General features: G+C 54.9%; 1 protein-coding gene across 8 annotated transcripts in view; it reads right to left on the minus strand.

Annotated features, from left to right (window-relative positions):
* LOC111146355 (cut like homeobox 1) overlaps nucleotides 1-25,971 on the minus strand; it is a 353,463-nt gene that overhangs the window by 20,650 nt on the left and 306,842 nt on the right. For 3 of the 8 annotated variants that reach the window (XM_022501878.1, XM_022501877.1, XM_022501876.1), the window contains exons 21-24: nucleotides 21,713-22,015; nucleotides 18,053-18,241; nucleotides 11,986-12,250; nucleotides 5,975-6,686 (exon numbers count right to left, since the gene is read on the minus strand). The exons of the other annotated variants lie outside the window; for them this stretch is intronic. In XM_022501878.1, coding sequence (XP_022357586.1) covers nucleotides 5,975-6,686; nucleotides 11,986-12,250; nucleotides 18,053-18,241; nucleotides 21,713-22,015 — 1,469 coding nt within the window. Of the gene's footprint in view, nucleotides 1-5,974; nucleotides 6,687-11,985; nucleotides 12,251-18,052; nucleotides 18,242-21,712; nucleotides 22,016-25,971 lie in introns of those variants that run through there. 8 annotated transcript variants of the gene reach the window in all.

Here is a 25,971-nt window from a genome sequence, read left to right on the forward strand (position 1 = left end):
GGCCTGGATCTTTCTGGAACTTTCCTTGGGAACTTGTTTCCTGGTTGTTTTTGTCTACAAAAAGGCAGAAACCGGTGGGAAGGGAAATAAATGTTGCCAAACTGGACCTCCGTCTCAGTGAGCGTGCCGGCCGGACCGACATTCAGTGCACCCGGAAACGGAACTCTGCTGGAGGCCCAGGCCACCATCTTGCCACTTGGGGCAGGAGCTCTGCCTTAGGGGTCACGAAGCCTCCCCTGTTGCCACCAAGGCCCACACGAAACCACAAAAGCACTGGGGTGGGGGTTTCTAACTGTGGGCTTTTCCTGACAAATGCCCAAGTGCCTGACGATGACCCAGATCCTTAGGCTTCCGCTTCCAAGTCTTTCCCACCAGGAGGACACTCTGGCCACCAGAGTGTGTGGACCCATGTCTAAGCAGTGGCTCTGGGAGCTGGGTTTTTCTGCACTGCGTAGAAATCGGTATGCTCTTTTGGGAAGAGTCTTGTGATTGAAGACTGGGTTTGCAGATGGGAGAACACCCTTTCCTTTCCCGTCCTCGAGACGCTGCCAAAGGACGTCTCACAGTGGAGCTGAAGTCACAACTTTCCTATGCCAGGGACAAATAAAGACAGAGTTCCCCGATGCCAGGTAGGAACCCCGGGGCTGTGTCCTCACATGGCCAGCCAGGGGCAGCCCAGGGCAAGGGAAACGGCTCTGACAGATCCTAACAGCTGAGCGGGAATGGGCAGAAAGCGAAGGCCGGCCAGAGCGGGGCCCTCTGAGGCCTGAGACCGCCCCTGCCTGCAAAGGAAACGGCTGCCAGTGTGTCAGAAACAGGTGAAGTCAAGAGAAAAATCCACGTGCCTCGAGAAGCACAGCTGTCTGTCCGAGTTGTGCTCACAAAAGAGAAGAGGGAAGGAGGCCTGCCCACCAGGCCCAGACACACTCACGAACGCCACGATTCTAGCACTCTACGCTGTCCCCTCCCCGCCAAGAGCCCCCCGTGCCTCGCGGTTCTGAAGGGAGTAATGTCAAGTGGGAGCACAGGTTAGTGAGGTAGAAGGGGACAGAGGAATGTGCTGACAGGGAGGACTTCTAGGGAAGGAAGGACACGGCCTGCCTGAAGGAACGTGGCAAACAGCCCACCCCGCGGGCCACGCAGGCCCGAACCTTGCCTTGCCCCATCCCCCCCGCGCGGCTGGCTTGCTGGCCCCCCAAAGAGGGGGCTTGTGATGGCTAAGGGCAGACTCTTGCTTTTAGGCCTGTCGAGAGGCGCCTGTCATAGTGGATTTAAGGCAATGGCTGTTGTCCCCCAGGTCAAGATGGAGTAAGTCATGAACCGGTACCGCTTCACGCAGTGCACATCCCGGAAGGGTGTGATCTACTCCCCGCACCCGGGGTCCTCTGTTATCTTCAGTGAGGTTTGTTTTTCTAAGATGAGAGGGAGGAGAAACATTGCATAGAACGTCAATAGAGTTCATTGATCACTGCTGCGAGAGGGGGCAGGAGTTCTGCAGGAACAGAGAAACCCAGTCCACCTGCGGGGAAGGTACCCGCCTGTGGACTGAGCCGTGTGTGTGTGTGAGAGACTGGGGCACGATCTTAGGGCCACGAGCCCACGCCACAGCTTCCCCTCCGATTAGAGTACAGCCTGCCTTCTGCTTGGTTTCCTCACAGCCCCACGATTGACACGGCTCGGGCCATGGAGGGAGACCAGGGGTTTCCTTCCTCCTAGAGCCGGCCGGCTGGGCCGGGGGCTGCGGGTCCACGGGGAGGGTCTCTCACAGCTACAGAGAGCAGAGAGAAACCCTCAACCCTGTAGCTCTCTGGGTCTGGACCACCAGTCAGCGGACCTGAACGTCCGCATCGGACAGGATGGTTTTTAAATGGGGAGAAAACAAAGATGCCGAAAGCAAGGACACGGGGCAGGGAGCCCACAACTGTCACCTTTTTGCCTCAGTCCCTCTCACAGACATTGTGGCTGTGGTTTAATAGTAGTCATATGAGTCAAGAGCCTGGTATTTCCTGGAGACTTCTGGAAGCCTGTGTCCCGGGACGGTCTGCTGCTCATGAGCTACCTCAGGTCGGGGTGCTGTTACACGCAGGTCGGCTCTGGGAATAATCGAGTTGAGCCAGCTGGCTGGGGTAATCCTTTCTAAAGGGCGGCCTGGCTGGCGGACAGAAATCACAGACATCCCGACTGATCCCGAAGTTCAAGGTTGGCGGTCACCTGGGAGCCAGGCGGTGGAAGTGGGCGGGCCCAGGTCTGGGACAGAACCCACGCACCTTCCACCTCAGATACCCCACAGAGGAGTGTGGGTGGGAGCCCAGGGTCAAGAGGCTGGATGTGAACACTGATTTTATACCCGGCCTCCACTTAGCCAGCTAAGTAATGGCAAAAACCTTAAGTTATGAACACTGCCTCCAATTAACAAAAAGGAGCCATTTAAAATGGTATAATGGAGCTTGTAATTAAGTGTTAGTGTTTTATACGGAACCGTTTTCCCCAGGGGAGAGGTACAAATCAGCTTTTTAAACTGATGGAGCAGAGAGAGGAGGAGGAGGTTGGCTGCCTGTGGGAGCTACTGCTTGGAACGCCAGCCAGCTGAAGGTAAGCCCCCCGGAGAGGATGCTGTTCAAGGCACTTTAATATTGCTTATCAAGATGAAAGATCAACCCTTAGACTCGAACTGAGAGGTGTGACAAGGAGGGGGGATGCTCCCCCCACCCCCTGAAAGGTGTCTGCTATTTAGTGGCAGCTCTTAAAAGTATTACAGACAGTGAAAGCTTGACACAAAAGATCATACGGTTGGGGTCACAATTGAAAAAAAATAATAATAAATAGAGGGAAAAAAATACAAACACAGAACCGCAAGCAAACTTTAACCAACTGATTGTATCGAGCACCCAGATGTAAGTCTGGCAAAAAAGGTAGAGTGGAAATCAACGAAAACCTAGTTAAGAAAACAAAATGAAACAAAACACAAACCAACCAACAAAACCCACAGAAAGGACTAAACCGCTTGGAAGAGCCCGAGTGGCTGTTTTACTGTTTCTATTTGGCCACTAGAATGGACAAACTTATTTATACTTTCTCAATTTCCTCGGGTTGAACACCTTTGTAAATAACAGTCATGCCTTTAAAACTAAAACACTACCCTAGTATTTCGGTTAACTCCCTGGTTTTCATTCTAATGAAAAATCAGATATTCAGAGATTGATCACACACGATGACAAAATTCCCTCGAGGTTTTCGTGGAGAGGACACCACAGTACTGTCAGGGGCTCCGCTACTCACTGTCCTAGGGGGTCACTAACGCAAACTCGCTCTTCTTAACGCACCTGCATCGAGCCAGATGGTAAATCTGCTTCCCCTTAAGCTCCTCCATTTTGAATTCTCTTCTCACTGAACCAGGTATCAAGTTCAGAGATGATACGACCATCGAAAGACAAACAGCCTGCCTCCCAGCCTCCTAGAGCCTTCTGAAAACTTCTTATTCATGAAAAGGCATTGTCTTTAGTGTAGTGACTCTTAAATTTGTGAAAACTTGAACTAAGTGCTGCGGTTGCAGGTTAAAAGACTGTAAATGAACTACATAATTCCTAAAACATCATGCAAGAAATGTGGTTTCACATCTTACAGTCAAAGTCCTACAAAGTTAATTAATACAAGCACACTCAGGTGTAATAGTGGGAGCATACCTTGAAAATTATAACTCCCTCCCACCCCCCCAAATCAAAAAAGGTAATATTAATTAAACTTAAGAAATAATGAATGCACCATTAAAATGCCATCCAAAGATGTTGACCTAAGACAAAGGTTTCAATGATACACAATACGGTCAAAAAGTTTTCAATCAGTAATATACAGTAGGACAACTACATCTTGTAAATTATACCCAATACTGCCGGCAGTCTATCCCTCTAAGAATATTTGCCCCTTTCATCCCTTCCTAACAATCAGATAATAAAATACAGCACCTATAAATAAGCAAAAAAAAAAATATATATATACCGAAATCATCTATTGTTAGTTTAAAGATATGGCAATAAAGGAGTCTAAATTAGCAAACTTGTAGAAGCCATAACTGATAAAACAGCTTATTGAAAAAAGGTGGCAGTAATGCACTCTATGTGTGCACAGGTACTTAAGAAAATACACAGACGTATAAAATTGCACACACGCACACACGCACACTCTCATCCGCCTCTATTCTCACGCATATACACATAGACAACAGGAGGAATCCGAGACAAGTTAGACTTCTGATTTGTACTTAGACCGCCCTAGACTGTGCATAAAAGAACTGTTCCAAGAGGCAGAGTGAAGGGAGGGCCAATGTAAGGTCTGGTCTGGAAGTGAAGAGCGACAACGTTTTGGTGTGAGTGCGGGCCGTCTCTACAGGGGTGGGAGCAGAGCCCAGACTGCCACGTTCTCTCTTCTGCAGGGAAGGAAGCTTCCCACGACGTCAACAGTCCTCAGTGCTTGTGGTGGGAAGAGCGGGTGGGGGGGGAGAGTGCGCGTGCGCGAGAGCCCTGCCCAGGCCCGGGGAGCGGCGGCCCCTGGTGGGGCTCAGTCCATCAGGCGCCCGGGAGAGTGCTGTGCAGTGCGCTGCCTTCTGTGCCAAGGAAAGCCTGTTGCCCACGCCGGCCGGGCCCCTGCGGCCCCCGACTGCCTGCCGCCGCCTCAGCGGCCCAACTCTTTCCTCCGTGCTTTACACGCTCGCACGCGTGCCGACGCGCTAACACAGACGTAGACACCATAAATTAAACAGAATGAACGGGGACATGCTACAGTTCTAACTTGTCTCCTAAACCTCCGAGATATGAGGTCTGATCAGCGTGCTCTGCGGTTAGAGGTTAAAAAGCAGATTATAAAATACCTAGATTCGGATCTTTTCTTTTTGTCCTGATTTGGCCTAGAATGGAGTGTATTAAACAGACCCTGGCCGGCAAAAGCCCAGAGGTCAGTTAAAGCTATGGATCACTGTGCACTACATGTCAGGATTCTATGCACGTACGAGAAAACACTACCTCAGCTACCACAAAATCAGATCGTTTCCTGATGTGACTTCTCTTTCTGTTAAAAAATATGTGGAGTAAATGTGTTTTATTTTAATTCAAAGTCTCAAACGAGAAGATTCTTTACTTGAAAATATTTAGGAATCCAAACTAGTGTGTTTAGAGTCGGTTTGACTGTGCAATCTCTTAGTGGCAACTGAACAGCTACAAAAACTTTCTTTTTTAATTTTTCTGAAAAATCCCCCCTCCCCCCCTTTTTTTCCTGGTTTAAGAAGATAATAGTGTATTATCGCTCTGAAGCCATTAGATGGCAGATAAAAAGCCCCCTTTTAATATGTGGGTTTGATTTTTTTTTTTTTTTTTTAAAGCCCACACGAAAGAGGAGGGCGCAAGGCAAAGCTGTAAGAGTTATTCCAGAACCTGTGGAAATCACTTAGGGCAATAAAAAAAACACTTCAGGGTACAAAAAAGCTCGACTACACATTTCCGTTTTCTTCCTTGAAAACACGACATAGATTGGGCTTAATGCTCCTTTGTTTTCTATATGCACCTTGGCCTATGGCGATTTTGCCCTGTGGCCCGCAGGGCGGTAAGTGCGCAACACGGTCCAGGCCGCGGAGTCGGCGCCCGCCCCTCTGCCCGGCCCGGCCCGGCGCGGCCCGACCCGGCCCCGCGCGGCCCGGCGCGGCCCCGGCCCGGCCCGGCCCGGCCCGGCCCAGCCCAGCCCAGCCCGGCCCGGCGCGGCTCGGCCAGGCTCGGCTCGGCTTGGCCCAGTTCGGCCCAGCTCGGCCAGACTCGGCTCTGCCCGGCTCGGCCCAGCTTGGCCAGACTCGGCCCGACTTGGCCCGGCTTGGCGAGACGCGGCTCGGCTCGGCTCGGCTCGGCCCGGCCCGGCTCGCCGGCCCGGCCCAGCTCGGCCCAGCTCGGCCAGACTCGGCCCCGCCCGGCCCGGCTCGGCGGGCGGCGCCCTCTCAGAACTCCCATTCGATGGGCTCCTCCCGGCTGGCGGCCTTCTCCAGGCGGTGGATTATGCTGTTCAAGTTCGCGGCCTTCTTCTTCCTCAAGGGGTTGTCTCGCGAGTCCCTGGCGCCCGCCGCCTCCGGGAGGCCGAAGAGGCTCTGCAACGAGCTGGCCCTGCGGGCGGCCGCCGGCGCGCTGGTGCTTGGCAAAGCGGAACTCCTGTCGGCGCCGTCCCGGGCCCGGCAGGGGCCCTCCGCCGGCGGGGTGGCTGAGGTAGCGGCGTCCTCCCCGGCCGCGGGCGCGGCGGTGGCGATGGCGGGGTTTGGCACGGACCCCGGGCCGTCGGCGGGGCCCTCGGGCGGCGGGGGCGGTGGCGGCGGCGGCGGCGGGGGCGGCGGGGGCCGGCCCTCGTCGTCGGCGTCGTCCGGGGCCGGGGCCCCCGAGGGCGGCGGCTGCGCCTTCTCCGCCGGCCTCGGCGCCTCCTCCCGCTCCTCCGGGGCCTCGGCCGGCCCTCCCTGAGACTTGGCGGCGGCCGCGGGGCCGCCCGGCTCCTCGGCGTCCACGGCGCCCGGGCCCTCGGCGGCTTCCACGCCGTCGCAGCTGTCGCCCTCCGAGCTGGGCGCCGCCCGGGTGCTTCGGGCCGACGGGGAGTCGCTGGCCCCGGCCTGGCCCTGGCTCCCCGCCTGAATCTCCTCAATGAACAGTTCTCTGCGGATCCGAGACCTGCGAGACACAAGCGGGAGGGCGCCGTGAGCGGGGCTGCTGGGGGGTCACCCGCTGGTTCCCAGATCCTGCGCCTTTGCCGGGTGGTCCCTCGGCTGGCTGCCGGCCTCCTCGTCCCCGCGAGGACGGCGCGCCCGTGTGTGCCTCGTTCAAGGGCGCCCTCCTCACATGCCCGTCCCGCCCCACCTCCCAGCAGGTTGTGGGTGGCGCGGTCGCACTCTGCACACCCCTGCCCGGCCTGGTGCGGGGTACACGGTGGTGACCGCGGACGGGACTAACAGATGGAAATGCAGGACGGACGCTAACTTGAGAGACAACCAACGAATACACAGCGCCCAAGGCCAGAAGCTCGAGCCTGGTGCTCTGAGCCACAGGTCGGGGCCAGGGCCCTGGGCAGGGTCACTTTCGATCAGGCAGGAAGGAGACCACATACGCGCTCCAACACACCAAGCACGTTGCCATCAAGCAGGACCGCCCCTACCGGGGACCCAGGGCTCCCTTACTTTGTTGGGTCTGAAGGAGCAGCTACAGATGGGCCCTGGCCTTCCCCGTTTTGGGGCCCTGAGTGACATCAAGAAAGGACTCTTCTTAAGTCTGTTTCTGTGCCAGAGTTTCTCCTTCCATCTGCTCACAGCACTAGGCTCCATCCGAACTCTCTAGATGGTTATTCCAAAGAGCTGAAAAGCCTCTGATCAGTGTGCCAGCTGTTACTGGAAAAGCATCCTCAGGTCATCGGGCAGAAGCCCACTGTCCTGCAGAAACTGGGCCTCCCGACAGCCCTTGGTTAGGCACGCGATAAAAATGTTTTCTGCAGCACACAGACCCCAGTAGAGGTGACATGTTTGGCGAGCCCACCATATGCCAGGCCTTGTGTTGGACATGGGGAGTGTTGAAGCCAGGGAGAGCGTTTTCAGTTCCGTGTGTCCAAACCCTCGGTGGTGGTGATGTGTTCACGTTGGTATCTGCTCCCTGCACAGCCTGAGCCCTGACCCTTGTCCCGAGGATGGTTTCTGAGAGAGAGCTGCAGGGTGAGGTCCTAAACCTAACCCCCTCCGCCCCCACCCGGAAGTTCTCTGGCATAAGTGAAGACTTCCTTCCTTCTCTGGGGCTACCACGGGGGCCTGTGAAGTGCAAGCCCTTGTTGATAGGCTCCTGGACACGGGGCTGTGAGGGCGAGCCTGTTCTGCTGCCTTTCAAGGCCCTCCACAGCCAGGAATGTCTGCTGGGGTGAAAGCCTAATCCCGTCCCACCCGGGCTGGGGAGGTGGGAGCTCGATGGGCAGGCCATAGGTCTGCTGGTACTAACTCTGAGTCCCCGGGGGTGGACTGGCCCAGAACAGAGCACAGGCTTTATGGAACCAGGCCAACCTGGGTTTGAAATCTGGCTTTGTAAGACTTACTAGCTATACAGCTTGGAAGAAAGGTCCTAAGCTGTTTTGAGCTTCAGATTTCTTATCTGAAAAATGTGGAGAATAGCATCTTCCTTGCAGAGATATTAAGACTAAAATATTAACGTATAATATGAGACACAAAGTAGACCCAGAAAAAAAGGGGACTATTCAGACCCTCCACCTGCCTTTTGAGTGACAGATTCCCTGGTGTTAGGTGCTAAGGCTGAGCTAAAAGGCCTGGGGGGAGGGAAGGGACAGCTGCACCTGGGGCCTGGTATCCTGGCTGCCACCCTCGGCTGTTCGAGAATCTGATTAGACGCTCCTGGTTGACTGCTTGGCGTGTACTACTACATGCTCAACCGACCGGAGACCTCATCCTTCTTAGTCTAGATTTGTCTCCATGTCCATGAAAAATACCATCTTCTGATCTAGACAGACCAGGTCCCGGGAGTGGATCTGGTTTTCAAACAAGTCACACAAGGTTCGCAGGACACCGTGGTGTTTAGGGCCCGGCAGAGTTTCTCCTGGGTTGACCTATTCTTCTAGGAGGAGACCAGGTGTCCCGTGGTAGGCAGTCTGTTTTGGCTTTCCCGGCCCTGTTCCCGGGTGAATGGTCGCCTTAAGATACTTCTAATGCCCTCAGAGTGAAAGGATAAGAGGAAGTAAAATAGTATTTTTTGGATGTGACTAAAAATTGATCCCCCCTTCCCTATTCTTCCCTGTGGGGTCCGGTAGGGCAGGGAAAAGAAAATCAGCTTCTGCTGTCTAACTCCCGCAGAATGTGAGAAACACTCTCCTCCCTGAGGAATTTGGTGCACGTGTGCCAATCCTTACAGGAAGCTCTCGGGGGTCTACCAGGCTAAGTTGGTCTCTGTTCGAAGCATTTAGTTGGAGAGCTACTGCCATGGAGGGAGAACTCACTCTCTGCTCTGCACTTTGCCTCCTGGGCGACCGGGTGACTTCAGTTCTTTGGGCTTTATGCAAATTCTGAATGACCTAGTGCTCACTTCTCATCTGACCTATTTTGCGGCTTGTAAGATTCTTTTCAGGGGCGCCTGGGTGGCTCAGTCGGTCAAGTGTCTGCCTTCGGCTCAGGTTATGATCCTGGGGGGCCTGGGATCAAGCCCCGGACCAGGGGAGCAGGGTAGCCTGCTTATCCCTCTTCCCTGCTTGTGTGCTCTCTGAAATAAATAAAATCTTAAAAAAAAAAAAAAAAATTCTTTTCAGTTCTTTTTTCAAGACCCTGCACATCTCACACCTCTTCCACGATATTTTTCCAGATTTCTGCAGCTGAAACAAATCTCCGCCCAGTTCTTCCATTTGTCTTAGCCCGGCCCACTCTGTTGTGGTTCTTTTTTTTCTTTCTTTCTTCCCTTTATTTTTTTTTTTTTAAATATCTTATTTATTTATTTGACAGAGATAGAGATCTCAAGTAGGCAGAGAGGCCGGCAGAGAGAGAGGGGGAAGCAGGCTCCCTGCTGAGCAGAGAGCCTGATGTGGGGCTGGATCCCAGGACCCTGAGATCATGACCCGAGCCGAAGGCAGAGGCTTTAACCCACTGAGCCACCCAGGCGCCCCTGTTGTGGTTATTTCTGAAAGGAAACATTTACTGAACATCTACTCTAGATCTGGATCTGAGCTCTTTTGCTTAGTTCTGAGTTCTACTGCTCCTTCTCCTCTCTCCCCCTTCTCTCTTGTGTTGCATATGCTTGAATTCGCTCATGTTCAATGCACGCACGGGGCCTCGCCACACTGAGTGGCTGACCAGCTGTGATGGGGTGGGCAGTCCCTTAGCTGTCAGCAGGATGAGTGACAGAAGCTGAGAATTCTGGAGAGCGCGTGCCCTGGCCAGGAGGCAGGGACCGCCATTCAGCTGAGGCCTGTAGGTGAGATCTGGGGAAGAAGGTGACCCCAGCGGGGCCGGGGGAAATGGTTCCTGGAGATGCTCTGTGTAACAGGAAGCAACTTCACTCGGTCCTCTCGAGTTAGCACACTTGCACTAAAATGGGCACAGTGTGCAGAAGGGTCAAAAGTACATATTCAAATGCACCTCTGTGTCTGGAAAGTGAAAATGGGATTGCACGGCACCTGGCAAAGGCGGGGGAGGCCTCTGGGGAACTCTGCCCAGGTTCCCATTCATTCTCCTTCATTTCCCTTGTCTACTGTTCTTGAAGCTTCCTTCCCTGTAGAGGGAGCGCCGCCGTCACCCCTGCTAGCCTTGCTCTGCTTCTGGTTTTAGCTCATCTGTGAATTTAGGATGAATAAGCCGGCCGTGCTCAGCTCGTGTGCTTGCTTTGCCCTCACAGGAGGCAGCGCGCACACGGGGAGGCCTGCGGGCGACAAGTGCTGTCATGACGGAGAAATCTGCCTGGTTCCAGGGGGTCAGGCAGCAGGGCTGTTAGGCTCTCACGCTAAGCTACGAATGCGCACTTGGCTTTCATCAGCAGTCAAGGTATTATTTTGGCTCCCATCTAGTATTTTAAAACCTCCCAGTTAGCTCAGCACCTGGGGTGGGAGTGGGGTTGCCGGGCCACTCGGGAAACCGCAGCAGAGCCTAACAGATAAGGCAGGGGCCCGCTGTCTAGGGTGTGCTGTTGGCTGCCGCCTGTCTGAGGTGAGAAACCAGGAGGGCGCTACCTGCACTGGCTACGTGTGTGTACTGGTCACTTGGGTAGAACCAGGAGCGCCTGCCGCAGTTTTGTTGAGCCCTGGAGAAAAGGGACATTTTGATGACAACCAGCAACTGACGGTCACCTCCAGGGCATTCGGTGCTCACTCCCACCACGGCACTGGGAAGTCGAGGTTTCTGGCAGAGAAGTCTGGATGACAGCTATGGTCAACAAGGCTGTGTGTCCGTGGACTTTCATGAGCTCATCCAAACATCTTACCCTTGTTTGCTTTGTTCTATGGGAGAGCGCTAGGCACTTCTGCCTCGGTCCTTTACTTAACCCCTCGGAGTTTTAGGTTTTCCACCTATGAAGTGCAGGTAAAAATGTGTCCCTTAAAAGACTGTGAAGATCAAGTGGGACCGTGCTGATTAAAACATTTGGGGGGCGTCTGGGTGGCTCAGTGGGTTAAGCCTCTGCCTTCAGCTCAGGTCATGATCTCAGGGTCCTGGGATCGAGCCCTGCGTTGGGCTCTCTGCTCAGCGGGGAGCCTGCTTCCCTTCCTCTCTCTCTGCCTGCCTCTCTGCCTGCTTGTGATCTCTGTCAAATAAATAAATAAATCTTTAAAACACTTGGGCTCAGTGTCTGGAGATCTAGTAGATGCTCAATAAATCTTCATTAACTCAATTTATTTAATGACAAAACTACTCAGATTTATTTGGAAGATAATGCTGTACAAGACTCCCCAGGTTTCCACTAAGAAACCTCCGCTGAGGGGCGCCTGGGAGGCTCAGTTGATTAAGGAATTGCCTTTGGCTCAGGTCATGATCCTGGAGTCCTGGGATCGAGTCCCACATCGGGTTCCCTGCTCGGTGGGGAGGCTGCTTCTCCCTCTGACCTCACCCCTCTCATGCTCTCTCTCTCTCTCATATAAATAAATAAAATCTTTAAAAAAAAAAAAAAAAGGAAGAAACTTTCGCTGTTGTGGAGCCATGGATGCCTATGTCCTTTCTGAGTGATAACTGTTTTTCTGGCCACAGCAGATGTGCGTGGTCTCTGACCACGTGATCCTACATCTTGGGAGTTAAAAACTCTAATGAAACTTTGAAAAGCCAACTAACCGACCAAACACCAAGCTTTTAGTAACCCCCAGCCGGCCAGGGCCAAGTCCCCAGAGCGTCATCCCTACACACCCTCCCCAGCCACTGTCTGTGGGACAGACAAGCCACTTCCCGAGGGCGGACGGCGCACTCTCCTGGAGCCCTGATTCCCTGGGCCCAGAGCGGCCTGAGCCGGACCGTACCTGTAATTGTGGAACCAGTTGATGACGGTGCTGGTTTTCAAGTTGAGCTGGGTGGCGAGTTCTTCGATGGTTTTTGGGGACGGGTATGGCTTTTGCTGATAAGCTCGTTTCAGAGCTTCTTTCTCCTCCGGAGCCAGCACCACTCGGGGTTTCTTCAGCTGGTGCTGGGGCTGGGGGCTGGCGCCCTGGCTGTAGTCGATGCCCGCGGACGGGGGCTCACAGGGCTGGCTGTCGCTGACTGAGCTGTGCCGCCGCTTCATGTACGCTGAGGGAGGGAGAGAAAGCGGACTGAGCTGCAGGTCCCGCTGGGAGATCTGCCCAAGAACCCAACCCCCCCCCCCCACAGTACCATGGTGCCCCGTCGGTTCACAATGACTTCTGTGTAGATCATGCCAGCTGGCCGTTCTGCCCTGCCCTTCCAAAGAGCGTCTCAAAACACTTGGACTAGAACTGTTCGGAATCCCAACACACACTCATCAGGGACCTGCTCTGCTGTACTGCGAGGTCGCCGGCCGTCCCTGCTTAACGGCTTAATGGGGGATGCAGAGAAGTGTGCAGGTGACCCCTGCAGAGTGCAGCGAGGGGTCAAGGGAGGCTTCCCAGGAGAATCTTGAAGGCCAAGGACTGATTAACCAAAAGAAATAGGTGATGAGGTAGAAGATGGTAGGAGGCTATTCCAAAAAGTGGGACAAGCATGTGCAAAGACCCAGGGGCACGAGACGGCAGTTCCAGAGTGTGTGTGTGTGCGCACATGGGGTGTGGAGGGGGATGGAGGAGCTGGAGAGACAGGCAGAGTCTGGGTAGGCAGGACGTTTGGACTTGACCTTAAATGCAGTGGGAAGAAATGAAAAGGTTTTAGTTTGGGGAATGGTATGAGCAACTATACATGTTTTGGAAAGTTTGGAGGACGGGGCGGATGGGAGGGCTGGCAGGAAGGCCCTCAGTTGGGAGATAAGAATGATAAAGACTGGAACTGGGGAGGCGGTAGAGGAGCTGGAGAAAAGCAGAGGACGCAGAGGTGGTAAGGGCCAGAGCTGACTGGACTGGCGGACAGACTCCTGATGGACCGAGGAGAGCGGAGGAGCCCCCTGGTCTCAGGCTGGGAGATGAAGGGGGCTGCTGGCGTCTCTGGGCTGGGCAGCATGGAAGAAGGGAGAAGACGGTGATTCGTCTGGAAACAGTGAAATTGGAGGGGGTCTCTGAGTCGCCCGCAGGGAGGTGTCCGGTAGGCAATGGGACAGGCAGGGATGCAGCTCAGAAGAACAGCTGGGCCAGGGAGAGGGATTCTCGGACCACCGGAACAGAAACCGCGGTTGCTATCTATGCCGTCGAGGAGAAAGACCGGGGCTGAGAATGGAACCCTGTGGGACACCCACGGGCAGAGGTCCACCAGGAAGCAGCAGCCAGGAGGGAGACAGGAGGGGACAACGATGGGAGAGAAGGGGTGAGTGAGGAGAGGTGACCGATAACATCAGTGCTGCAGAGAGCCTGACGATGACCCAGAGGGCAGCTTTAGCGGTTAGGACAGAACTGGGGGCTGCGGTGAACGCTGCGGTGTCGCTGTGGGAGCAGAAGCCAGGTGGCAGGAGGAGGAGCACTCCACAGGAGGCGAGCGGGTGAAGGCAGTGAGCCTGAGCTATGACGTTAAAGATGCTCAAATGAGAAAGAGCAGCGAGAGACAGGATGGCTTCTAGAAGGCAAGTCAGGGCTGAGGGTGGATTTAAAGATGAGAGCGAGCTGACAGTGTTTCCAAAGCTGAGGGGAGAGAGCTGGGGGTACAGGTGAGAGAGGGGATCCCTGCAGGTGCTGCGGAAGGCAGGACGGGCGGGGGCGGCAGGTGCAGACAAGCTGACGGGTTGGGGTGGGAGAGCCGGTGGCCCGCGTTCTCCCGAAGGAGGGAGGCAGGAGCAGAGGTGACCTGAAGTGATGGGGACAGAGTCTTGAGAAGGGTGGAAGAAACGGGTGGCTGGGAGTGGGGAGAAGAGCAGGGCCCCCGCTTAAGCTGGGCCCCCCCAAATCTAAGGCGGCACTAACCCATGTAGAGCTGGGTTGCCCCGGTCCCGGAAGCTAAGGAGGGCGGGTGGAGAGAGCCGGCAGGGCACACTAATCCAAGGCTGGGGTTTGCTGGGGGATGGGGAATGGGAAGGTGGAGAGAGAGGAGTCCATCTTGGATGGCCAGAGCACCCTGGAAGGATGGATCATGGAGTCTGGGATGCTGGCGCAAGGAGGTAAGGGTACCAGAAGGCAAAATGATGGGGCAAAGCATGGGAGGGGAGATTGGGGGCCTGGAGGCCGAACGAGCCAGGGAAACACGGAAGGACAGCAGAAAGTGGTCAGCGATTGGGGTGTCTGGGAAGTAGAGCAGTTGTGGGTGACGGCAAGACTCGGGGAGAAAAGCCCAGGGTTGAAGAGGTCAGAGAACTTGAGGCCCGAGACGGGGTGGGGTGGGTTTTGAAATCCCCCTGGATGGGGCAGGACACGGGTATGGGGGAAAGCCGCAGTCTGGGGGCCACGGCCTTGAGAAAAAGTCTAGAGTGACGGAGAGTGGGGGCACTGGAAGCCCGGTGGCTGGAAGGGGCCGAGGAGGCGGGGGTCTGCCCTGGAGTGCAGGGGAGGGGGCTGGGAGAGGGGCTGGGTGCTTCAGGAAACATGCACCTGCCCTGGAAGGGGCAGCAGGTGACAGCCCCACAGCCCAGGAGCTGGGAAGGAGCGGAGTCCTCATGCCCTTGACGTGGCCTTTTACCGGGGGAGGACTGGAGGGGGCTGCGGGCAGCTGCCAAGGAAAGGGGACACTCCTCCAGGTTCAAGCTCTCTGTTCTCTCTATGCTGTCGGGCTTCCCGTCCCCTCTGTCCTGACGCATTGCCCGTTCCCAACTACGCTTCAAGTTAAAAGCCATGCAGACTTCTCCAGCGAATGAGTCCTCCACAGTGAGCTTTCTCGTGGGTTAGCTTGAACATGGTCAGAAAGTTCCTTACAACTTAAGACGGATGCAAAATGGGACGTAATATTATTTCCTTCAAGCAGCAGCAGGGAGGACGGGGGAGGAGGAGCGGCTGTAGCAGCAGCGGCCAACACCTGCCAAGCGACCCTCCCAGTTACACCCCGGGAGAGGGACCTTGACCGTCATGGTGTACAGAGGAGGAAACAGAAGCCTGGGAGTGAGATGACCTGCCTCGGGTCACACAGCTGGTACGTGACAGGCAGCCCTGACGTCCGGGTCACAGATGAATGTCACAGGAGAGGACTGTGGGTGGTCGGGGTTCATCCGCAGCCACCGGGGAGAGGAGCCCGCGAGCTAACCCAGGCGGTGTGCGCATGCGCACGAGCGTCCGGGAGACCGCGCGAACAGGCTGGTTCAAGGGCCATCTCGGCAAGGAACAGGAAGCAGAAGGTGGACCGCGGTGGAGACGAGACGAGACGTTCAGAGGAAGGAGGAAGGAAAGAGAACAAGAAGACGTGGGAGCTAACAGGAGAAGCAGCAAAGCTTTCGTTCAGGAGGAGCGGGAAGCAGAGAGCACGCGGGATCACCCGGAGTGTAAGTTCTCATCCAGTCTAGACCGGGAGCCACCACAGGCTTTTGTCTGTTTTAAAGGGACCCAAGTTATTCTAAAAACTCATTTGCTGAGCGGTTCCGTGTGCTGGTGGTTATGCTCGGCATGTTCTTTCTGATGCTCACAACCTAGAGAAGTCCGCATGACAGGCCTCGTTCTACAGAGGCAGAAACTCAGACCAGAGAGTGATGAACTAACTTGCTGTTTTAGGATTCTATCTAGGAACATAGTAGAGGAGGCAGATCTTGCCCCAAAGGGAATGCATAGGAAACAGCCAGTGGGGGGGCGCCTGGGTGGCTCAGTGGGTTAAAGCCTCTGCCTTTGGCTCAGGTCATGATCCCAGGGTCTTGGGATCGAGCCCTGCATCGGGCTCTCTGCTCCGCAGGGAGCCTGCTTTCTCCCTCTCTGCCTGCCTCTCTGCCTACTTGTGATCTCTGTCTGTCAAATAAATAAATAAATAAAATCTTTAAAAAACAAGAAACATAAAAAAAGTCAGTGGCCAGAAAGAACCCAGGCTGGTGTGCCCAGCGGGTCGCCCCCATCGGGGTGGATGACCAGTAAGAGGCGGAAATCACAGCAGTGCTATGCTCTGTTTCACCCACTGGTGTGTCTGGGGAAGCATCCCTGCTAGAGGGAGGGAGAAGACGGTGGGTCCACAGCTGCTTTTAGGGACCTTGGGATGTGAGGAGGGCCCTGGGCCTGGCCGAACAGTAACTCTTTTGTAACACAAGATGGCGCCCGGAGCCCGTGCTGAAGGAGTGCAGGACTAGGAAGCCCCCTGAGATCTACTTGTGGGGAAAAGGGTTCTTCCCTAGTGGTCTTCGAGGAGAAACATACCAGGGGGTGATGGAACCAGGGCTGTCCCTCCCCTGATGCCTGCAGTCACGGGGGGGGGGGGGTGTCTGCTCAGGGGGTGGCCTCGGAGGGCTGGCCACAGGAGGGGGCTCCCCGGCACTGGGAGCAGCCGCCACACCGAGCTCAAGGCGGCAGGCGTTGCTTTTTGACAGCGTGCGAGAAGCCTTAACGTTGCTTAGGTGGGCACTGATAATCGTTGAAACTCGGTAACGGATGTACTGGGTTCATGATACTGTTCTGCCTTTTTGTTTCAAATTTCCCAAGGTAGAAAGTTAAAGAACTTCTGGGGGTGATGTGGCACCAGGCGCCTGTGGCTGCCCAAAGGGCTGTGGCCTGTGTCAGGGCCTTGGTCTACACACCGGAGGGCGGGCCCAAGTCCACCGGTCCCAGGGTGGCGGGCTTTGGGCACAAGGAAGCGCGACACCCATCCGAGAGCAGCGGCTCCAGAGCCGGCCAGCCCGTGACTTTGGAGTCCTGCTCCCGCCTGTTAGCATCAGGCAAGTCTCAAGACACCAGGGCCGCAGCTTTCCCAGAGAACGCGCCTACACTGGGCCGAACTGGGCGGGCTGCGTGAGGCCTTAGCACAGCCGCTGGCAAACAGGAGGCCCAACCCCATGGAGCTCTTGGAGGAGACATCAACGATGCTCCCTTCCTCCCGGAGCTCTGGACCTTGCCTTGGCTGGGTGACAACAGTGCCACCAGGCTGGCCATGAACAGCAGACTCTCTTGGTGAACTCAGAGGGTGTAAGCCTGGGCTCCATGCCCAGCCCCTGGCTCAGTCACGAGAGCCCCAGCCACATGGGGGTGGTGCTTCGTCTCCACATCTAAGGGATTCCGATTTGGCCACTCCATGAGCTTACAGCGCTGTGCCCTCTGAGGGCAGGACCCACAAACGAGGAGCAGCAGGTGGGAGGGCAAACCGGGAGACGGAGCAGACATTACTTGGTACCACTGAGGTGCTCCCGCTTGGGGGATTTCTGCTTTGGGGCCTCCAGGGCAAGAAAAAGGCTGATGAACATTCGAGAAGGCTGCCAGTGTACATGGAGAGAAGAGCTGCACTTGGCCTTCAAGGGGGCTGAATCCCGCCCGGCCCCACAGCCCATAAAGTAATAGCCAGAGAGACCTGTTCTGGCGAGAATTCGCTCTTCTGTGCTCCAGGCTGGGTGACCTTAACGGAGGTATGCAGCTTCTCTGAACCCGAGTTTTCCCTGTCTACCAACACGTTTATGAATGATCTCACCAACAAGATACGATACGGAAGGCCCTGGCTCGTGGTACACCTGCACGAGACGTACTACCCCACGCACCCGCCAAGGCAGAGACAAGAAACAAATGAGCCGCCACTGAGCGCCGTGCTGCTCACCTTTTGGTGGCTTTAAAGAAGAAACAGGGTACAGAGAGTGCCAGGGTAACCATGAGGAACCGCGCGGTGCCCCCTCCCTGATGCTAAAATGTATTTGGGTTCAGTCCGCTGGGGAGAAAAAGTCACAGATCTTTCCAGTCTTTGTAGGTACTCGTCAGTTGATGATCGTTGAAAACCCCTTTCTGCCCTGCCTGACCACAGATCAGTGGCCCTCCCCAGCTCCGCGCACAGGCCTCACAAGAAATGGCGCATTCGCAGATAAGAAGGCAACTGGCCAGAGCGGGCGGTGGGGCTTACCTTTCTTTTCCATGCGCTTCATGTCCATCAGCTTCTCCACGTTGTTGGGGTCATTCAACCACAGCTGCATCCGGACAAAGGGCTCCCGTCCTTTCAGACTGAGCTTGTGCCAGGGCTTTGGGCGAGCGAGGAGGTCGGAGACGGAGCCCTGGGTGAGCCCTAAGATGGTCTCCCCAAATAAGCGCTGACCTGGGAACAGAACCGAGAGAGATGTCATGACGGAGATCTAGCATCTGGAAGGACAAGTATGAGCCAAGGTTAAAGTCAGGCACGGGGCGTGAAGCCCCAGAGTCTGGTCAGCTGGGTCCTGCCTCGGAGCAAGCACTTTCTAGAAGCATTTCTTCAAGGGCACCAGGATGGCTCAGTAGGTTAAGGGGGCGACTCTTGGTTTCGGCTTAGGTTGTGATCGCGAGGTCGCGGGATCGAGCCCCGCGTTGGCTCTGCGCTCAGCGCGAAGTCTGCTTCGGACTCTCTCTCCTGCTTGTGCTCGGTCTCTCTCTAATAAATAAAATCTCTCTCTCTTTCATATTAAGGAGCATCTCTTCAACCAGACTTGTGACAAGCTCCATCGGTAACGGAGTCAGTGTTCCTCGAGCATTCTGTGGGACACGATGATGTTTCTCTCAAAAAAGCCTCCAGGCTTTGGATGTACTGAGGCCGGGATAACACACCTGCAGCACTTGTCAGAGGTGGTTAATCCCTCGCCGGAGCCCGGGAGGTTAAGTGGCGCACGGGGAGCCCGCTCTTACACAACCTCAAACCACAGGGCTGTCTGGCTCCTCTCGCGATTAGCGAGGTTATCCGGTCTTGCTGAGAAAACAGGCCACTTGACCCAAGGTCACAGCAGGAAAGAGAAGGAGAAAGAGCCCCTCAGCTCTGTTTTTCTGAAAAGCAGGCCATTTCCAATTCTAAAGTCCATTCCCGCAGTCTAAGCTGCCTCCGCTGACTGGAGCTCAAAGGGGATCAAAACCCCTTCCTCGATGCCTTTTCTCTGGGGCCGTGGTGGGCAGCCTGCTCCCCAGGCTGATCAGAGGGAATTCTGCTCTGGAGAGCTGAGCAGCCCCAGGTCTGGCATGTTCGCCAGAGGCTTGAAAAGAAAATTTCTCTTCTCTGAGAGCCATTCAGCTGCAGGTTAAGAGGGGCCGGCACTTTTGAAGGCGCGAATGAGAATCAGGGACAGCCTGAGCGACCGAATGGGAGAACGCAAATAATAGGACTTATTAGCTGGAAAAGGAGACTGGGATCAGACAGGCCAGCGTTTGGGGCCACAGAGTAGGAAACGTGACTCCTGGGCCCAGAGTAGCTCTGCCCCTCCATGGAAGGGTGACTGTGGGTGATAGGTCCATGCCCTCCGTCTTTGAGACAGAAACACCGCCATGTGTGCTCACAGGGCAAGTGTGAGAAATGGCAGAGCACCCCCTTGTAAAAAGCCGGGCTTCAAGCTGAAATTTACTGCACGGAAAACTCTGGATTTTGAGAATCTTTTTTTTTGGGCATCATTTTAATTTATAGATACGTTTACCGGTTTCATAAACCTGTGTCCCTACATTTTAAATTCTTAGTTTACCCTATAAACATCCTAAGCCCTTACCAGGTTTCTGTTGTGGTTGTTTTATATAAAATTTTCTCATTCTCATCTGGCAAAGGAATCCTGTCTCCTCCCAAGGAGGCTGCTGTGTTTAGCAAAGTGATAGATGTAATAAACAGCTCGTTATCTGCGTGACCCACCTTGTTGGGCGGTGGGGGATCAAAACGAATATTCTTGGACATTTTTATTACTTCTAGAGGTTTCAGAGCAGCAGCTCTCAGTCGTTTTTGGGTCACGGACCTACTTGAGAGCCTGAAGAAAGCTACCGGCCCTTACCTGATAAAACGTGCACACACACGCACTCTGCTGCTGATTTCAAGTGACTGGCCCAGGAACCCCTCAAGATCTCACCTGGAGAGGCGAGAGGACACCTGGGCCTTCCAGCTGCATGATTCAGCTCTAACTTGGCCCCCTCTGCGCCCTTTACTCCACTGAGAGACCCCAGCAGGGGAGGTGGCTGAGACCAGCTAGAGTGACCGGCGAGACTGCTTCTCAGCTCCACGCTGGCGCTGTGAAGGAGCTCTTGTGGAATTGCCTGCTCCGAGAGGAGGGAGTCCCCTCTCTCCGGTGTGGGCAGGTTCACCCCGGATTTGCGCTTCCCAGCCCTTGAAGATGGGAGCTCCACGGGCCAGTGGGGCTCGACTGTGGCAGCACATGATCGATACCAGCCAGAACTCTCGCAAGTATGGAAACGGGGATGGGAAGGCCAAAGATGAGATTTTAATGTTCACGACCTCACAGCTGTGATCTTGCAACTTCTCAGTGGCTCGTTTATTTATTTTTAAAAAAGATTTATTGATTTGAGAGAGAGAAAGAGCGCACAGAGGCCAAGTGAGAGGGGAAGCAGACTCTCCGCTGAGCAGGGAGCCCGATGCGGGCCTCCATCCTGGGACCCTGAGACTGTCACCTGAGCCCAGGGCAGACCCTCAGCCGACTGGGCCACCCAGGCGCCCCTTCTCAGTGGTTTAGAAGTTTTCTTCAGCTGCTTGCCAGTGATTACAGAAACGACACTTCCTGTGGGGCAGTGGGCAGCAGTATTCTATCGGGCCTGCTGGTTTGGACACATGACAAGGCTGTAAGGGAGGGCATGTCCTATGTCTAGGAGACCCTGTGCGTTTCAATCATTGATGAACATGGGGGACATCGTGGCCATTTTTATTTCTTTGAAATTTTCATTTTTTTGAATTAAATTAATTACAAGCATTCTCAGCGGACGTTACTTTTTCTCTTGTTCTGTTTTGCACACGCGGTGGGGTGGCAAGCCGGCCGCTGAGCCCCCAGGCTGTGCAGTCACCGCACAAGCTTCCCTGTGACTTCTTTTCCTATCCCCTGGGAAAAGCAGACACGCAAGGCCCCTCTGCAAAATCCAGCCGCTCTTCGGGGTTGTCTTAACGTGCACTGCACAGAACAGTGCCCCTTAAGTGACACCGACACTTGGGAAGTAAGGACAGAAGCGTTTGGGGCACTTGGGGCACCTGGGTGGCTTAAGTCAGTGAAGCGTCTGACTCCTGATCCTAGCTCAGGTCTCCATCTCAGGGTCGTGAGTTCAGGCCCGCATTAAGTGTCTGGGGAGTGGCTGTTTCCGTGTTCCGGGTGCCTGAGCCACGAGAACCCCATGTCTTAATGCTACACCACGGGAGCACAAGGGTTTATAATGACCAAATGCTCTGCTATTGCCACATCACAGCTAGTGTCTGTGTGCCACAGAGCCCCTCGGCTGGGGCAGGCACACGGCGGATGGCCTGGGTCTGGGGTGCGGCCAACTCAGTTCCACAGGGGCTCCCTACTGCCTCCCAGTGGAGGGCGTGGGGAAGGGAGGCGGCTGCACCAGGCAGGAGGTGGGGACGATACCGGACTATCAGGCGCCGGGCGGGGTGCCCCTCACAAGCCCAAGCCAGGGCCCCACGGTCCCAGATTTGCAGGGGAGGCTCTGAGAGTAGCTGTTCCTAGAGGTAGCTATCAACGTTTAAGCCCGCTGGCAGGCTTAGCCTCGGTGCCCTCCACGCATCCTTCCAGAAACCCACAGGATGCGACCCGCCGCCCCCGACCTGGCAGCCGGGGAGGGAACCTACCGAGATTGTTGTCCGTCAGCACCTCCTTGACCCTCTTGGTGATGCCGTAGGTGTCCAGCTCTGGAGACATGGCCACCAGCTCTTGGATGCTGAGGGCCGAGTGTCCGGAAAGAGGCAGCGGGGTGGCAGGCTGGGAGTCGGAGGCGGGTGGGTCGCTGGGCTCTGGTGGTTTGCCATCCTTACTCGCTTCGATGGGGGGACAGGGCTGTTGGACCAGCTCCGTCAGACTCTTCACGGACTCGCTGGAGCTCATCGGTGACTCGGGGGCGGGGCTGCAGCTGGCGGAGGTCTTTGGAGTGCTTTCTGTAATTAAAGCACACGACAGTCTGGGCCTGAGAAGAGGTGGCTTTCACGGCGCACGTCTGCTCTCCTGACCTAGGAGGTACTGGTCCGACACCCGCGCGGGCGGACGGTGTGGCAAGGTGTGGTGCTACGGCGGGGAGAAACCTCTCAAGTTCGGATAGAATAGAACGGAACGGCCACAGGAGCCTAGCCAGGGGGTTAAACGAAAGGTTTCTGTGGGCTCGGTGCAAGGGCGTTCTGCTGAGAACCTGCTAGCCTACGAACCGTGGGCTCTGGCAGTCTCGATTCCTTCCCATGGGACCCCATCACTCCCGAATTCCGAAGAACCTTGGTGGAATCATAATCTGCCAGTTTATTTTGTTCGTAATTTCCAGAACAAAATGAATGGGTGGGTTCTTAAAGGACTGCCCACGGCAGGTGGCCACCATGGTGAGGAAGACCCTCCAAGAGGAGATGTAAGGCCTCGGTGGCTGGCCCCGGGGGGTGCCCAGGACTGAGTCCCGGGACTCCATGTGGGTTTCTGCTGTGACCCCGGAGGGAGGGCCCCACAGCACCCAGCCTGGAGGGAACTGACCGAAGAGGAGCGCCCACTCTGTTCCCCGTCAAACCCCAGGGCGCGCTTTTGAAGGCCGAGCTCTGTTTATCTATGCCACCCACGCTGTCCCCACCACCGGACAGATGGAACCAGAGTGGCTCCATGCTCTCCCTTCTTAAGGAGGGTCTCTGCCCCATCACAGGTGACCAGCGGGGACTGCCACCTGAGCTCTGCTGGGGAGCTTCTGGTTCGTCAGCATCACCCGTGAAACCCAGCATCCATTTTAGTTCTGGGATGTCTGGAATAAAGAAAGGCTTTGGCCATTTCCTAATTAATTACCAGAGAGAGAAAGGCTGTGTCCGGGAGGAAAGCACGGAATCATTTAGCACCATGGCCCTACCCATGAGGTAAAATCTGCCAGTGGCTCGGGGTTTGGTATGGTCTCCCTTGCCCCCCATCAAGCAGGGTACAGGGTAAGACCGCACAGTGTCACGTGTGAAGGGCCAGGCCAGGTGTCGTCACATGGGTTCTCTGGCCCCAGAGAGATGATACGTCTCAGAAAGCAGCCCACTCGTGGAACATCGGCACACATGGGCATCCCCCCCAAACACTCGCTACATGATGAGACAAAAATGTTAACGCTGAGTAATGACTGTTTCAAATGGCCACAGACATGGGGTGTCCTTTCCTGGATATATCACATCCAGGATAAAAGCCTACCCTAAACTCAAGAGCGTGGGAGACGTCTTCCGAATACAACGGCTCTTTCGCATACGTACCCAGGAGGAGAAAATCCCAAATAAAACACCGCAATTCAACCGATAAACCCGTTTATTGTCCTAAGCAGGAACAGAGTTCCACTGTCTCATAAACCTGTGTCCTCAGCCTTGAAAATGTGGCTTAAAGAAAAAAAAAAAAAAACAAAAAACCAGAACCCGGTGGTTTGCGAAAGATGTAAAAGAGGCGCAAACAGCAGAAACGATCCATACAAATCTTAAAGGCAATATGAATCCTACAAATTGGATTTCTTCTCTCCGCTCACCTCCAGGTCATCACACAACTGGATATAAAACCCAGCAAATGTTATTTTTGTATCTGAAGCAGCAAAGAAACTGTACTGTAAATCTGCCCTGATTCACCCATGCGAGGGAGTCATTTGGCAGACCATCCATCTTGCTCACTGCCGACTGTCAAGGATGGCGCGAATCCCCACGTGATAAACAGATTCCTTCTCAGGTTTGTGTCCTGTAACCCACAGCAAGGTCAAAAGCATGGCTGCCTGGCGGCTAACAGACCGCACCAGGCCCCTGCCCTGGTGCTTTCCCTGTTTCGTGCCGCGCCGGCGGAGACTCCGCTCCCGGCTCCCCGGCCGGTGGGACGTTTCTTCCTCCCAGGCGTTCCCAGCAAGGGCTCGCGTGGGTTTTTGCCACCGAGAACCACCGAGAAGCCCCGAGAGAACCACACAGAGGTACGGGTCGCACGCTCCTGGCGCCTCTCGGTGCTACCGACCATGACTGCAGGCACAGCCAAAGCCCTTAAGATCGAAAACTCCACCGGGGGCTTGAAATGTACCGGGCGCGTGCAGCTGGGCTGGTGCGGCCCAGACTCTGCTCCGAGTCCAGGTCTGAACCGCAACAGACTCGAAGCAGAGCGCTCGTGCTGGGGGACGTTATTGAGAGACAGACACACATGGACACAGATGCCACCGTGTGCTCAGCTCACAGAAAGCAGGATCGGGCCCTGTGTTTGGATGGGCATGGACAGATGCAACAGGACACGGCCCCCTCGGGAGACCCCGCGAGTCCTTCTGCTGAGAACATCTCGTTGAAAAGAGTCATGCATTCATTCCTTTCCTTCCTTCCTCCCTCTCTTTCCCTCTTCTTTCTTTCAAGATTTTATTTATTTATTTATGAAAGACAGACAGAGGGCTGCAGAGGGATCAGCAGGCTTCTTGCTGCGAGCGGGGAGCCTGACGCAGGGCTCGATCTCAGAACCCTGGGACCATGACCTGAGCCCAAGGCAGATGCTTCACCGACTGAGCCATGCAGGTGCCTGGAAAGAGTAATTTCTTTAGAAAGCTGTTTCCAGTGAGCCCCCAGCTTTGGCGTGCCTGAACCAGCAAACTCAGTAACCAAAGCCACGCCCAAAAGAAGCCCCAGAGCCCCTGCGCGCAGGAAGGTCACGTGGTTGCACGTCCTTGACCATCACGACAGAACAAAAGACGTTGTCAATGGAAAAGAAGAAACATTCCTGTTTTTTTACCCCAAATATCAGCAACTAGAGGCTTTTGTGTAAAGCGACAATTTCTGAAGGAATAAGGCTTTCTTCCACTCCATGTAATTCAAAGTAATTTTTTTTAAAGATTTTATTTATTTATTTGACAGACAGAGATCAAAAGTAGGCAGAGAGGCAGGAAGAGAGAGAAGGGGAAGCAGGCTCCCCGCTGAGCAGAGAGCCCGATGCGGGGCTCAATCCCAGGACTCTGGGATCATGACCTGAGCCGAAGGCAGAGGCTTTAACCCACTGAGCCACCCAGGCACCCTCAAAGTAATTTTGAAAAGAAAAAAAAGGAGGAGGCCTGGGTTTGGCATTAAGATATGAACTCAGGGATGGGGAGACCTCTACCGGCCGGCTGTGTCCACATGAACGACATTCACAACTTCTTGGGACACCGTGGTTTCCTCACCTGGAAAATGCAGACAGCACTGTAGTAAGGAATAAACCCCCCATGTACCTGGTGCTGAGAAACACAACTTGAATTTGATGGGTTTTGTTGTTGTCTTATTCTTATAAAAAGTTAAACTGTATTGAAATGTGTTTGTTGGGGTGCCTGGGTGGCTCAGTCAGTTAAGCGTCTGCCTTCGGCTCAGGTCATGATCCTGGGGTCTTGGGATCCAGCCCCACATCAGGCTCCCTGCTCAGTGGAGCCTGCTTCTCCCTCTGCCTGCTACTCACCCTGCTTGTGCTCTATCTCTCTCTGACAGATACATAAAAATAAAATCTTTAAAAAAGAAATGTATTTGCTTAGGGGGTGCCTGGGTGGCTCAGTGGGTTAAGCATCTGCCTTTGGCTCAAGTCATGATCCTGGGGTCCTGCGACTGAGTCCCATGTCGGGCTCCCTGCTCAGTGGGAATCTGTTTCTCCCTCTCCCCCTTCCCACCCATGCACTTTCTCTCTCAAATAAATAAATTTAAAAAATGTATTTGTTTATATGAAGGCCCCCTACGTTCAGTATAATCTTGTGATTTACTGCTCTTTCTTCCACAGTTCCTGGCATGGTACGGATGAGATGACATTCTAGTAAAGGTAAGACCACAGGGACATAAAGCACATCTGTGACTGCTGGGGGCTCGGGGGCAGGGCTATACTCCAAAGGGGCAGAAGAGAATTCTGGGGCGGGGGTGATCGAACTAGTCTGCGT

This window comes from Enhydra lutris, unplaced genomic scaffold (assembly GCF_002288905.1).
Source record: "Enhydra lutris kenyoni isolate GAN:26980312 unplaced genomic scaffold, ASM228890v2 scaffoldscaffold13, whole genome shotgun sequence".
NCBI lineage: Eukaryota > Metazoa > Chordata > Mammalia > Carnivora > Mustelidae > Enhydra > Enhydra lutris.